Here is a 15,203-nt window from a genome sequence, read left to right on the forward strand (position 1 = left end):
GCCAAATGTCTTTGGATGGTCTTTTGAGATCTCCTCTAGCTCTCAGATAATTTACGATCCCATTAACATTTCATTTGTTGTAGATGAAGAAAGAATTTTTAAAGTCAGTATACCCACTGTATAAAAACATTTGTTCTCTAGCTCACAGTATTTGAGGATTTGTCTCCCTTCACTTACAGTATCTTACAAGTGTGGCAGCTTCAGATTGTTTATACTGGTTTTGTTTGTCAAATATTACTACTAACAACTTACTCCTCATAACCTGTGTGGGGCAGCTGTTACATGATGTTGTGTATTGCTATTAGGAAGACTATAATTTCTGAGAAGGCTGCTGTTTGTGTTTTCCAGTGTGTGTTGGAATCCTTTCATATAGACCATTTTGGTGCCCAAGATGAAGTAAAAGACATTTCCAGAGATACCGCATTGCACTCTTTCTCTTGCAGTTTGAATTGTAGTTGTTATAAGCACTGATCATTGTAAGCATGCTTATAAATATTCATACATTAGTCCTGCAAAGAAGACTTGAACAGCAAGGGAAAAACTTGTCTCACGGAATTCCTTAATTTTTAGAATCTGACAAACATGAGGAAGAGCTAATGCATTTATAATGTATTCCAGGAAGCCAGAAGATTTCAGAACATTGATAAATCATGGCAGAGAATTATGCAGAGAGCCCATGAAACATCGAATGTTGTGCAGTGCTGTGTTGGAGATGAGACTTTGGCACAGCTATTACCACATTTGCTGGAACAACTGGAAATCTGTCAGAAATCGCTGACAGGGTATTTGGAAAAAAAACGGTTAATATTTCCAAGATTTTTTTTTGTGTCTGATCCTGCTCTTCTGGAAATTCTTGGTCAAGCATCTGATTCCCACACTATTCAGGTACAAGTAATACGGCAATAATGTTCTTATGGTCAGTAAGTGAGGACCAAAAAGGATTTTGTTATTTAGTGGAGAGAATTTCTTTCACTTTTGGAATGATTTATAGATTCTTCTAACACTGGATTTAAAGGCAAAGTAAGAATGCCATACCAGATCAGCTTATGGACCTTTTTTTTCTGATTCTATTGTAGGCACATTTATTAAGTTTGTTTGGCAATGTTAACCGAGTAGGATTTCATGAAAAAAACTACGACCAGATTTTATTGTTTGAATCTCAAGAAGGAGAACAGGTCAATATTATTGAACCAGTTTTAGCTCAGGTAATGAAAGTATATTGCAGTTTTTCATTACTTGATATAAAGTAGATTTACGTTTTCATGACCAACAGTATTGCATCATGCTATTATTTGACTACCTGAATGAAAACCTTCCAATGTGAACAAGAGCAAAGGCCAGAGAGGACAGGACGTTTGTGTCATTCTGTAACAATTACTTTACCTGTTTTTTCAGCAGTACTTATGTGAAGTACATATATCTCTAGAAAGGCAGTGGAGCAGAAGGAAGAGAGGAATCTTTTAAAGATTAGAGAGTAATGGATATGGGAATCAAAGGACTGGGGAAAAAGTCACACAGGGCTTTTTCTACTTGTGAATTATTCATAAACTAATTCTTTAAAAGTACTTTCTTGTTTATTTCAGGGCAATGTGGAATTCTGGTTAGGTCAGCTGCTGAATGGGATTAGGAAAACAATCCACACCATCATTAGACAGGCATCAATGGCCATTAGCGATTCAGCATTTAAGCTGTATGACTTTCAGGCAATGTTTCCTGCACAAATAGGACTTCTGGGAATTCAAATGATCTGGACCAGAGATGCAGAGAATGCACTGAACAGTGCCAAAACAGACAAAAAGGTATTATTTAATGAATCTTTGGGGATTAATTGGAAGCATTGTTTGGAACAGTGCGTATTGTGAAAAGTTAAAAGCAATGTGTAGAAAAAAGCACAAAATACTAGGTAAGTAACCAGAACAACAAATAAACTAACAGAAAAGCAGAATGATAAAAAATGTGTTAAGAAGTCACACCTCCTCATCATCTAATTCTAAAGCACATCAGCATGTTCTTTAGAATTGTTCCTGATCCTGTGGTTTTCTCTATAGTTCTGTCAACACGGTTATTTTGGGAAGGGACATTTTCTCAGTTTGGGAATATATGGAATCTTATCCTATGACTTTTCCAAAATCAAATTTGGAAAGAAATAAGAGCTCCCAAAATTTGGGGAAATAACTGTGCTTCATGGGCATTGGTCAGCTCTAACAATGTATTAGATTCTTCAGTCGATGAGCTCTTCTTTAGGGAAGGAAAAGAATAGAAGCTATTTAGGAGGTGCTGGTTTAGTCTCACACATGTAGAGAAGATACTGTTAACACCAAGGTGTTATTACTAACACTGAATCTGTGAAGGAGGAAGGAGAGGATGTGAACTAAAGAATTGCAAATTACAATTGATCAAGAATATACAGTGAGATTGGACTAAGAACTAGTAACACCATCCTACTGTAAAAGTAAGTGCAGGGGAACAGTACCATGCTGTACTTTGATACTGAATGAAAACAAAGACTCTAGACTATGGAGAAGACCACTTAGTGCCACATTTTCTGCGTTGTACAAAATTTAAAAAGGGCATAGACCCACCTTTAGTCCATATGAACTCCAGTTCATATACTGACTAGATGCAAAGATTCTTTTGCATTAACTAGAAAACAAGTTTAGTTTTCTTGGGATGAACTGTGTGTGTGTGTTTGGGGAGTGGAGAGGTTTAGTTCTCCATTAGCTTTTCAGTGTTTTTTGCACTTTTTTTCTAAGCAACCCGTGTAAATTTTAGGCTTTACATACGTTTACAGAGAGCTAGTGTGTTTGTTCTCACATATTTGGAACAGGTGTATATATGAGCTGCCCTTTCTGAAACCTCAGTGCTTTGTAATTTGTTTTGTATCAGGAACATCACTGACAGAGGCTGATGCTGTTTACATAAGTCAGTATTGTATTTTGTGGAATTTTGTCACAGAATCTGGTGCCACAAAATAAGTTATTATTTTAGCATTGGCATCTAAAGTTGCATTACTATTTTCCCCCTTCTTTGGTTAGAGGATGTGATAGATCTCCAGGTTTCTGTTCCCCTTAAAGAGTAGATACTGCTTGGGCTGATGTGCAGTACCCAAACCCAGAGACTGATGATTCTGGAAATATGCAGGGATGCAATCAACTGGAGATATAATGTATAGTAGAAGGAGCAACAGTCATGGAATAAAGTCTTTGATGTGACCTGTTCACCTAGATATAACGTTATTGTACTCTGTTGGGCTAAGAATTGATGCATGGAGGGCAGCCCGCAAATCAAGATTTAGGATTCCAAACCTAATAAATACAAAGCTGATAATAGATGTCATGGGCCCATATACTTGCCGATGTTTTTTATTTTTTATTCTAAACATTGGAAGAACAAATCATGTTTGTACTTACATGGCTGTTCTTGCTATGTGGAAAAGGTAATGCACACAACAAATCAGAAGTTTTTGGAACTTTTAAATGATTTGATTGACATGACAACACACAACCTGACAAGAATGGAGCGCACAAAATATGAAACTTTAATCACCATTCACGTGCATCAGAAGGATATCTTTGATGATTTGGTAAGTTTTTTGAAAACTTTTAAGAGACTTGCTTTATAGACGTTTTTACACATATTAAATTATAAAAAAGTCTTACAATCTGTTTTCTTTGAGTAGCTCTGATGTTAGTGCTGTGATATAACATGTCAGATTTAGTTTGATTTCATATAGATGTCCTGCAGAGATAAGGGTGAATTATATATAGATATGTTCACAGGTTCAGACTTCAGTTTTTAAAATGGTTGTTGATACCCATCATGCAAAAATTCACTGTGAGCAAAAGAATTTAATTTTTAAACTGTTCTCTCAAATTGAAAATCTAATACATCATTTAATTGAAATGTAACTGGGGAAAAAAAGTCCCTTCAGTATTGCTATCAATCGTGATTTCCAGCCCAGCCTCTGTGTTGATTTAAGGTAATATTTATTGAAAGGTCAAAGTGGTGAGGCTCCATATATTTGAAAAGGATAGCAACAATAACCAGAGCAGATATTTAAATTTTTTTTATACTTGACTTGCATCAGACTTCTTTTACTTAAGTATGTTAAATACATGAAACTATAATTATAAAAATGGAAGTAAAATAACTTTAAAAAAAAAATCTTGCATGATGCAAAGGTCAATAATTCAATAATGCATTGTTTAATTTATGCATATAAGTTAGATAAAAATTAGGTGCATGTGTAAAGAAAGATAGAAAATCATAAAAGAAAAATACTGTAAGTCAGATAGAAAATACCAGCTTCTAAGATGGGCATGGGATTTTATTCCATCTTTAATTTTAAATTTATTTTCATAACTATTTTCTTATTTGGACATTTTATTATCAATTAATTTGATATATTATAATAAAAGTAAATCACAGGAAATTGGTTAAATTTAAAGGGACTGTATGTGAATTAAAAAATCAAGGACAAGTCCAAAACTGGGGAAAGGATTCTTAATTGGTACGTGTAATATCCTTTTCTCAAAATATTTTGTTCCCTGCTAAACACATCCTTTTGTGATGAGAGAAAGTAGAAGGAAGCGTCTGAGAAGCCAGAACCTTCTTTTTACCTTACACCATGTCTGCAAGGCAAATAACCAGGACTACATATTCTGTAAGAGGTGGTTTTGACATTAAGTGTCACAAATAATGAACCAAGATCTACCACAGATCTAAATATGTTTGTGGAAAGTTCATACTGAAAAATACATTCCAAATAAAAACCCACATAGACCTGTGTACAATATATTCAAACTTTGTCTGTGATTTAGTATTTCTGTAACAGCACCAGATACCATGCAGTGTAACCAATACTGTAATTTATTTTTTTTGTGAAGTTTTCCATCACTGTTCTTCAATATAAGACACAATGCATAATCTCTATATGCAATTGAGAAAAAAAATCAAAGTGGTCAAAAGTTTCAGAGCATGTCATAGACAAGTTAAAAAAAGGTAATTCTGGATGTCTTGACTCCTGACAGATTCTATGCTTGTTCTTCCAGCTCTTCAATTTATGTATGGTAGATTTCTTTTCTGTATGGAATTTAATATGAATTTGTTATACTGTTTTTGTTTGTGTTAATTATTTTATTAATAATGTTTCTTTTCCATTATAGGTCCGTATGAACATTAAATCTCCATCTGATTTTGAATGGCAAAAACAGTCTCGATTCTATTTTCTTGAAGACTTGGATAAATGCATTATCCAAATCACTGATGTAGAGTTCACCTACTGCAATGAATACTTAGGGTGTACAGACAGGCTTGTAATAACTCCCTTAACTGACAGGTAGTTATGAAAAGAATGCAGTGCATAGTACTGGAGCTAAGACTTAATTCCTTTGCCTCAATTTTTTTTAACTTTCATGAATCAGTATTCTCACTTTGGTTGCACTATAATGCTGCACTATCGCTGGTGAACAGCAGAGGTCAGTGCTTATATATTCAGCCAGCAAAAACCGGCACCCTTAGGGGTCTTGAATTTTCTTTGATTGTTTGCTTGAGCTATATATGTGCTGTGATAGGCATTGAAAACCTTACTTGTGCTCAAGATAAATATACCTGAACGCCATACACTTCACCCGCCTAAACAGAGTGGATCTAAACAACAGTGTATTGCTGCTTTCAATAAGCTAGTAGTTGCATGAGAATTTGGGATTACAGCAAGCATTCATCTGAAGTCATCCTAGAGGAAAAAGCAGTAACTCAGGACAGAGCATTGAATAACTATTGCCAATAAGATTTTAAGCAAGGCTGATGGAGAATTAAAGGACTACAAACACAGAAAGAGCTCTGAGGACAAAATATAAAGAACTTTTCATTGCTGGAGTGCTAGTTATAGAGCACAGTACAAACTCCATTAGGTGCATATTTTCCTAAAGTACTTGGTAGTGCTTCAGCTAGACAAGAGGCAGATGTTTTTGCTACGCTAGAGCTTGTTCTTTCAAGTGTGGATTGGAATGTCAAAATACTATGTGTATTGTCATTTATGAAGAATGACTGCAGGCCGTTGAGTTAATGCTGGAATTGTTTTTGCACTCGCTGTGCTACTAAATTTTATTTACTAGTGACTTTTGTCAACTTCTGAACCAAAATTATGCCCAGTGAGCTATTTAAGAGAGCCAAAACTCTATGCTTGGATAACTGGCTTTCAATATGTAACACACATCTGCCAAAATCTGTGTTGTGTAGCCTGCTATTCTATGCTAGATAGAGATTTTTTTACAGCAGTATGATTTTTTTTACAGCAGTAAACATGCAGTTAATTAGTGGCAGCACTACCACACAAACAATATTTTTGCCCACCAGGAGAGAAAATATCAAGAAAACGTCATTCAAAATTTGATCCAAGAATTAAAATGCAACTTAATTGGTTAGGGACTGATTCAAGGTGCTATGTCACACAAGATTGAAAACTACCACAGGGTGACATGAATGAAGAAAATGAGCCTTCCGAATGACTGTAAACTATAATAATAACAACAAAAAAAGAGTAGAGCTGTGTGTCTTTGGGCAAACCTAGAAGAGCTAAACAGAGCTGCAGGGACTGGTGACTATCCATTGTCGTAAACTGAAAAAGTATTTGAAACAGAGATGTTTTCAAGTGTTGGCATGGGAAACTTATGCAACTAAGCAGTGTTGCATGAGAACAGATTTTATTTCCCTTATAGGCTTTTTCATTTTTAATATTTTTAATATTGCTGTATGGACTTGCATGAACTGACAATTTTCAGGTAATGAATATCTTTGCTTTCCATTAATCAGCTTGGAGTCAAGTGCTGTTTGGCTGATGAGTTTTTGTTTGGAAAGGCTCCCGAAGCACATGATAAATGTACACTAGAGGTAGTATATTACATTAAGGTAATGGGACTGAAATTGAGTGCTCCTAAACATCACGTCAGACACAGACCATGTCATGGCAGACACAAAAACCGAAATGGAAGCTATATTTAGGGTACTATGTATACAGTTTGTCCTTAACTGTTTTCCAGTCACAGAATTGTTAGTACGTTTTCTGCATGAGCAGAGTGCCTGTTAACTGATCACTGAGTAATAAGGTGATAAAGCATTATTACTGCCATTATATTAGAAAGAGTACCGTGTTATTTTATAGGAAATGATACTAGCTGGTATCATTTGGGTTTTTTCAGTGCTGATTTTCTTCCCCCAGACACATCATTACTGCCCATTACTGGTCTTCCCAGTAGGCAGTGATGTAGTCCAAATGACAAGTCTGAGGGTAGTCGAGAGTGACCTCAGGGCCTTGGCGCAACTCATTGAGGGATCAGGAGCACAAGCAGTGCTTTCATCTACCCTGCCAGTTGCAGGGAATGGTGGGGCGTGTAATCAGAGGATCACGCAGATCAATACCTTGCTCTGGACCTAGTGTCAATGGTTAAATTTCATGGTTTTTTGATCAGGGCCAGTTTACATAGCAGCATGTAGAGGGGTGACTGAGGGAACTGGGGTTGTTTAGTGTGGAGACAAGGAGGCTTAGAGGGGGACCTTATTGCTCTCTACAAGCCCCTGAAAGGAGAGGTAGGTATTTTCTCCCAGATAACAAGCTATAGGACGGGAGGAAATGGCCTCAAGTTAACCTCAAGTCAACCACTAGGGGAGGTTTAGATTGGATATTAGGAAAATTTTCACTGAAAGAGTTGTCAAGCATTGGTAAAGGCTGCCCAGGGAGGTGGTGGAACCACCATCCCTGGAGATATTTATAAGACGTGTAGGTGTGGTGCTTAAGGACATGATTTACTAAATCACTGATGGACTTGGCAGTCCTGGGTTAATGGTTGGACTTGACTGTCTTGAAGGTCTCTTCCAACCTAAATGATTCAATGATTCTATGATCATAAAGCTACTGAGTTTCACAGTGTTAAAATGGGCTTGCTGGGATTTTGGAGCTTTGTAGGGTAGAACAAAAGTCTTCCCATACCCTTCAGTAGTTTTCACACCATCTGGGAAGGCTGAGACTTAAACCTGAGGATGTCAACCCAGGATGTAGGCCGAGGTAGGAGAGGATCCTTGGATTCACGGATCACTTCTTTCTCTGCTGCCCATTACAGTCTTCCCTCTTATCCATTCTTCTTGAACTCAAAATGTGCCTGGCAGCACTGGTCTGGTTTGGCATGCTGGTAGGGAAATGGCAAGAACAGGAGCTGCTTCCAGCCTCTGTGCCTTCCTATTACCAGATCTCTGAGCCTATCTTGTGTGCTCTGGGGAGAGAGTAGGAGGATGGGAGAAAAGGCAGAAACCCAGTGAGTCTGGGTGCTGCAGGCTGAGGCTGAGTTATGGAGGGAGGGCATAAGATTAGTGTGAGAAAATCACACTACAGTATTTTGGTGTTCAGCATTTAGAATTGACCTGTGTGTTTCCTTGGCTGTTGCCTTCATCACTGTGCTGGAAGCACGGTTTTCTGCAGATGGAGCAAAGCTGGTATCTGGTAACTCAGCTTCGCAATGTGCAGAGGACTTGACTGAGGACCACAGGGAAGCGCACCCATTTCTGCCCCCTTCCCCGGCTCTGTGTAATACAACTGCTGTGATTACATTAATGGACTTCAAGTAATTAATAGTAGAAAAAAGATTAATAGAACTCTTTGTTCTCTCTCTAGGTGTTACATCACTCTGGCACAGGCCCTGGGCATGAGTATGGGTGGTGCACCAGCAGGGCCTGCAGGGACAGGGAAAACAGAGACAACTAAAGACATGGGCAAATGCCTGGGAAAGTATGTTGTTGTTTTCAATTGTTCAGACCAAATGGACTACAGAGGACTTGGCCGTATCTATAAAGGTAAGAAATAATCTATTTTGTTCATTTTAGAGTCATAAGTTTTTCTCTTCACTAGTGAGTTAGCAATGATTAGTAGGGTATTTTCTTCTCTCTTTCCTCTTATTTCCAGACGCTCATCAGCTTTTCCTGACACTTGATTATTTCTCCTTTCCCCCCCTTTTTTTTCTTCCTGCATAGTTTCCAGTCTTTTTTTATATTCTTGGAGGGTGTTTTCTATCTATGTCTTCTTTTCTTTTTACCTTTTAATCCTTTCTACTGATTTTCTTTATGCCTCTATCCCACCCATCCCGAGGGGGGAGGATATTTAGACCTTCCTTGCCATTTTTTTATCAAGCAAGACAAACAAATATGATGCTCGTTGATGCTGTGGAAGGCAGGGAAACATGCAAAGTGGTGCAGTGCCTTATTTCAAACTCTAGAACTTTTGTGAAACCAGGAAAATGAGGTAGTGGTCAAACTCCGATAACTTTTCATGATAAGCAGAGCTTTGAAGTCACTTTTGCAGACAGTGATCAGATGATCCAATATCTGTGGATTCCATTATGTCTGTTTTCTTGTATATAGCTACTATTGGTTATATGGACTAGCAGACCTTAGAAAGCCACAATTTTCTGTGAGTGGTGGGCTCTTAAATCTAACACAGGTATCATAAACATAATTTTCACTGTTGTGATATCTCCTGTAGGTTAAAATATAACCTGGAGATAATTTCTAGTTTTAATTAAGAAGCCAGTGAAGCTGGCCAGAACATTAATACAAGTAACTTTTGTCTTTGGCTTCTTATTTAAGAGTTTAAGAATATCCAATTAAGCTTTTCTAATGGAGATAGAAAGCCTGAAAGGTGTGCCAGATTTGGATTAAGGTGATTTTGTATTTAATTGTGAAAAGATTTTCCATATTCCTCTCATCTCTTCTGTAGTCTTACTGAGTTTGTTTGTGGCTTAAATCAAGACCAGTAGTGCATATTTGGGAAGAAATGAGTTAAAAGCAGTACTTCACTGACTTTACTGGACTGCTGTTCTTTCTCCTAATCCTTTTGTTCTTTTGCAGATATTTTTAGGCTTCATTAGCTTGTTAACTTTCTTTAATGGCCATATTAAAAAGAGGGAAATAGGATGGAGTAGAGAAAGAAGGGAAAAAATTATTTAAACTAGTTTGACAAGTTTTTCTAATCATGACTCAGAAGTTTTGTAGCTGTCTGTGCGTTCTGCAGAATGCTCTGCTTCTCACTGATCGAACACATTAGCTCCATTTAGAAGAATGTGAAAACAAATAAGCAACACTTCCATCCTTACTTTGCCTCAGCCAGCCTCCATCCCCTATTCCTCCAAGCCATGAAGCATAACAGAGGAGATACATTGAACTTTGAAAAGGAGGCACTGATGTCTCAGCCTCTCTCTCTGCCTCCCCCAGCACATCATGCCCCCTCCCTCCGGGGATTTCCCTAGTTGGAGCTGCAATAAGGGACCAGCCTAGAGCAAGCAGGATAGCTGGACAAAACAGTCTAAGAGACACTGCTACAAAGACAGAGGATAAAGTGGTCCCTGCTAGAGCAGCCCTATCGTTTCCATACCAGGAATCTGAATAGTGGAGTAAATATGGAAGCACTGAATGGTAGAGCTAGTGGCTATCCTTAGCTCTTGAAAAAAGTTTAATCTCCAGTCCTGAACTGGTCCCATGAAGAGCCCACTCTTCTAGCCAGAAGTTCTGCTAATGCCACAAGAATGGAAAGTCTGACCACATTTAAAGCATTAGGCAGTCTTTTAGCTAGTCTTTTAGCTTTAGCTTTAGCTTTGGTCTTAGGTGAATGCAGGCATTCACTGCCTTGGAGAAGGCTGAAATTGGCTCAGTGCTCCTACGAGCAGTGGGAGCAGAAGACAGGTTTCGTAGTATCCCATTAAGTTATGCTGGGATGTGGGTTTAACTTTTGCAGAAGCTGATGAATTCGGTACTGAATATACTGTGTTGTTGTAGTCCTTACCTGAGGTAAATACTGTGTTTCTAAATATAAGGTCAGATCTTCGTGTATCAAGAGAGAAGATAGTTACCTAGTGAGCAGGAATGGTGGAAAGCTGCTTATTTATATAATACCAAACAAACAGAGGAACATTTCTAAGCTAGAAACTGAACTAGCTGTGGGTGTGGGTATCTTCAGTCAAGATCACAAGTTTCTCACCTCTTGTAACCTCCAGAACTTTGGGCCAGCTTTCAGTTGCATGTCTTTTTTGTGTGTGCAGACTTTTAGTGTTCCAAGTTTATTTTGCTCATTGGTAATATGCAGGAAAGGGCTGGGACCAGCTTGCTGTCTGACTAAGCATGAATATGCTCATAATGCCCAGTGCAGTCATCTGCTGGGTCTGTGCTGTACCTGCAGTCATAAGTCTGGAGGTGAGATGTCAGTCTTTGTTTCTCCTTGGAGCAGGTTTGTCTTTGACCTCACCAAGCTGTTTTTCCTCTCTGCTCCTTCTGTGAGAATGTTTGTATCTCATTATGTTGCTACCTTTTTTCCTGACTCCTTGGTGATTTCACTTCTTTGTATTAAACTATTTGTGACTTGTGTTAATTCAGATATGTAGCCTCTGTATCCTTGCTTTGTTTCTGCCTTCTTATCCTGAGCACTTTGGTAACTTACCCTTTCTCATTTCAGAATGAGGCAATAGTGATGACCACAGCTTGTCATTGTCTTCTTCTAGTAAAACTGAATAAAATTTCTATGTCTAAGAATGGGAGCTGAGTTTTATGGCTCAGCTTTGTTTCTTGTTTTTCTGTAAGCTGACCATTTTCCATTTAGTATTGTCATCATATGCAACAAAAGCTAAGTAATACCGTGTAATGTGTCCTTGTTATCTGGCTGCCTCATTTAATGGCATAATGGTGTTCAATATGGTGAACATAAAGGAAGATGCTTACAGAGCTCAACAAATTGCTGTTCAGGTGACCGTGATGCCTGTGACTGCTTCCCTCAGTCAGTTTGTTAGTGGAATGGCGGCTTACTTCTCAGAGAATTTGCCTGGGAATTAGAGAGTAGATCAAACTGAGTAGAGCCTGGATGGGGTGATTTTTTGCAGCATTGATCAGACTGTTGTGTATCTGGAAGTAAAAGTGAGATTCTCTTCTTACATAAGTCATTGATGCTTTCATTTGTGAAGGGCACCAGTTGCTTTGGACTTACTTTCACAGCTTGGAAGGGCCTGGTTTGGAATCGCCATTTTTTTGTTGAAACATCTTTAAGATGTCTGGTATTTCTCGAAGAGTGGATATACTGAAGTCGGGGAAAGAAATGAGCTCTTTTTGCTTTAATAGGAGGACTGAAGTGAGTTTAAAGAGATTCCTTAACGCATATGAGATCTTTAATGAAGAAGAAGGATAGTTCTTCACAGCTGTAGAAATACTTTCATGCAGACTGATAAGAAAGTTCTCATGAAACATACTACATGTTTTAGTGCACACATTGAGAAATTCTTCAGAATTCCATGTCTGTGATAGGCTTTGTGTTCCATCACCAGTGTTCCCTCTTCCAAACTTCACTTCATCTGATGCTGTGAGTCAAGTTATCAGATATTAGCAGATTTAGCAGTGAGGAGAAAAAGGGATTATGGAGGTGGTGTCATGTCTGCAACCATGTTTCCAGATTTTTCCTGTAAGGACAATAAGTTTGATCTTCAGAATAAAGAAATAGAAAAAAAAATAAACCAAAAAACCATTACAATATATTGTATACTGTAAAATAATTAAACTTCTCATCGTTGGCTCAGAGCTGAGGTTCTGTCTCCCTGTTTCTCTGTTAACCTGTCTCTTTTATTTTCCTGTGCAACTCCGGCTGTTCACAGGCAGATGGTCTAGCCAAGGTGCCCAAGGCCTGGACCTCTACCTTGGATAGTTTTGTTTCTGAAATTTGAACCAAAAAGTAGGTTCAGATATAACTGATCATCTGAATTGGATGAGAGGTAACCCATTAAAGTACCAGGGAAGCAAGTGAGAAAGTGAATTTTCAAGTTTTCTATTATATCAAATTCAGTGTTAAAATTGCCCAGAAACACCAGGCACTTCATTATCAGGGGTACTTCATTACTGTTACTGAAAAGTATTGGTGAATACCCTTTAGGAAACCTTTTGCCTGTGCTTGTCTGTAGATGAGTATAAAAGTCATGTTTGCTTTGGTTCTGTTTTCTATAGTTACAGTCAAACAACTCCAGTCTTACCCGATGTAACTTTTTGTGATTTTTATATTTAATGCAATATTTAATATGAGATTTGATATTTATCTTAATTCGGAAGGTGAATAAACAGATATGGACCTCTTTAAATTCTTTCAGGACCAACGAGTACCTCGTAGCTTACTGCTTCTGGGCTGCACTTTGGCGAGATAGAATTCTGTTTTAGTGAAATTTGCTTTGAATTATGTCACTACAGTACCACCCATGTGTAAAATCTTAGGAGATGTGTCATTTCAACACAAAACAGAGCTTATAGCTGCTTTGTCATGATTAATTACTGCACTGTCACACTGTTTTTAGCCAGACCTCCCAGTGTGCAACAGCACACAGGGTGTTACCACCTGGACTGTTGGGTCACCTGGCAGGACAGGGATTGTCACAGTAGCCTGCAACATACTCTTTTTGTGCTGGAGCCCTAGGACTTGTACTGGGGTCTGTGCCCACAATATAGTGTTCAAGGGTCAGGCCACCCAGCTGTGTAGACATCATAGGGCCGCTGACATGGACACGGACATGGCACTGCATTGCAGAGATGCATTTTGAAGTCTTTCTGAGGGGGGAGTAGCTATGCTGTTTGATTCTTACATCATGTGAGGACCAGGTTTGCAGGATGTCTGTACTGATTGGGGTGGGAGGTGTGTGTGTCACATTTCTTAGACATAGTTAAAGGCCTTTTTAGTCTTGTCCTTTATCTTCTGCTTTTTACTCCATTTCAATATTTGATTACCATAATATGTTCTATGTGGGGACAGAAATTAATGCACAGTATGACAGTGCACAACAAAATTACTTTGTGTCTAAGCTGTTTTGCAGTTGAGTGTTTACTTGCTGTGCCTTTGCTTCTGTATGTGTCTATGTGTATATCTATATCTGCGTGTATTTTCTTTCCTTTGCCTTTTAAACACCACCATAATGAAATAATTTTGCTGGAACTGAATTTTTTCAAAGCTGTGGGATATTGGCCTTGCCTGTCAGGTTTCCTAATCCATGCAGCAGGTGGCATTACAGAACAAGTGATTTTTTTTTTTTTTCCCCAAGGAAAAATTGTTTGGTTAGAACTGAACCTCACCATTCTATAGAGAAAGTAATTTCAAACCCCTTTAATATACAGATATCAAGTGTGAGAGACAATATGATATAGAACAAAGTTTCTTTGTTAAATAATATCCAGCTTTAGGGCTTTTCCTTGTTGCATCCCGAAGAGTAGATATTGATGTTTAAAAAGCAAAGAAAAAAACCCACCTTTTTTTTTTTTTTTTTTTTAGAATGGAGCCTAGCAGTCATGTAATACAGGTAACAAAAGGGGCCAAATGCATCTGAAAAATCTCTGCAAGATTTTTTTATAGGGGGGCAGCTAGAATGGGGCAGCTCCATGAGAGAAGACAAGCCAGGAGCCCAGGGTGACCACTGCACACGCAGGGGCAAGGACTTCACTGAGCTGGCCACGGTCCAACGATGCCTGAGCAGGGCAGATTAGTGACAGCTTGTTCCATCAGCTGTCCAAGGACCATCAAACAAGGTGAAATAACAAGCTGGGTCCAGGGTCCATCTAGGAGATTCAGCCAAAAAGAGCAGGAGGCAAGGCTGGAGGTAAGGCTATGGATAGTTCTGGGGTCCTCCAGGATGTTCAGTCAGCAAGCTGGGATAACAGTAGATAGGACTGTGCCCAGCCCTACATACAACATGGCTCAGACCTGTCTGAGCTGAAATGGAGCTCCTGGACTTGAAGGACAGAGAATATCGGTAGAAGCCCGACAATTAAGGTCTGTTGGTGTATTCAGGGCCCTGATATTCCTCATACCGGTGAAGTTAAGGAACTTTCTTAATTTCTTTTTAAAGACAGTAGGATTGAGTCTTTTATGTTTTAAATTTCGTACCTGTCTAAAGAATGACTTTAATCTTTGCTTCATTATGGCATTGTGGTATTTGTATATATTTAATTTGCTTTTAAATTTCATAATTAAGTCCATGTGACTTTTTATTCTCTTAATATTCTTTTCTTTTGGAGTATATTTTTCTGTATAATATCCCAGAAATTATTTAGAAGTGGTTTAGGAAAAAGATTACATGTAGAATTGAACTGAATTTCCTGGGAGGTCTGCAGTATTACTCTGGCTGAATTAAATCTTAGGGAGCCAATTT

At 38.3% G+C, this 15,203-nt stretch overlaps 1 protein-coding gene across 1 annotated transcript in view; it reads left to right on the forward strand.

The window, feature by feature from the left end:
- Positions 1 to 15,203, forward strand: part of LOC119144514 (dynein heavy chain 5, axonemal-like) — a 183,050-nt gene that overhangs the window by 56,553 nt on the left and 111,294 nt on the right. The window contains exons 37-42 of the mRNA XM_037380012.1: positions 619 to 885; positions 1,077 to 1,205; positions 1,584 to 1,799; positions 3,437 to 3,583; positions 5,166 to 5,338; positions 8,666 to 8,844. Of these exons, the coding sequence (XP_037235909.1) occupies positions 619 to 885; positions 1,077 to 1,205; positions 1,584 to 1,799; positions 3,437 to 3,583; positions 5,166 to 5,338; positions 8,666 to 8,844 (1,111 nt within the window). The remainder of the gene's footprint in view (positions 1 to 618; positions 886 to 1,076; positions 1,206 to 1,583; positions 1,800 to 3,436; positions 3,584 to 5,165; positions 5,339 to 8,665; positions 8,845 to 15,203) is intronic.

Source organism: Falco rusticolus, chromosome 3 (assembly GCF_015220075.1).
Source record: "Falco rusticolus isolate bFalRus1 chromosome 3, bFalRus1.pri, whole genome shotgun sequence".
Taxonomy (NCBI): domain Eukaryota; kingdom Metazoa; phylum Chordata; class Aves; order Falconiformes; family Falconidae; genus Falco; species Falco rusticolus.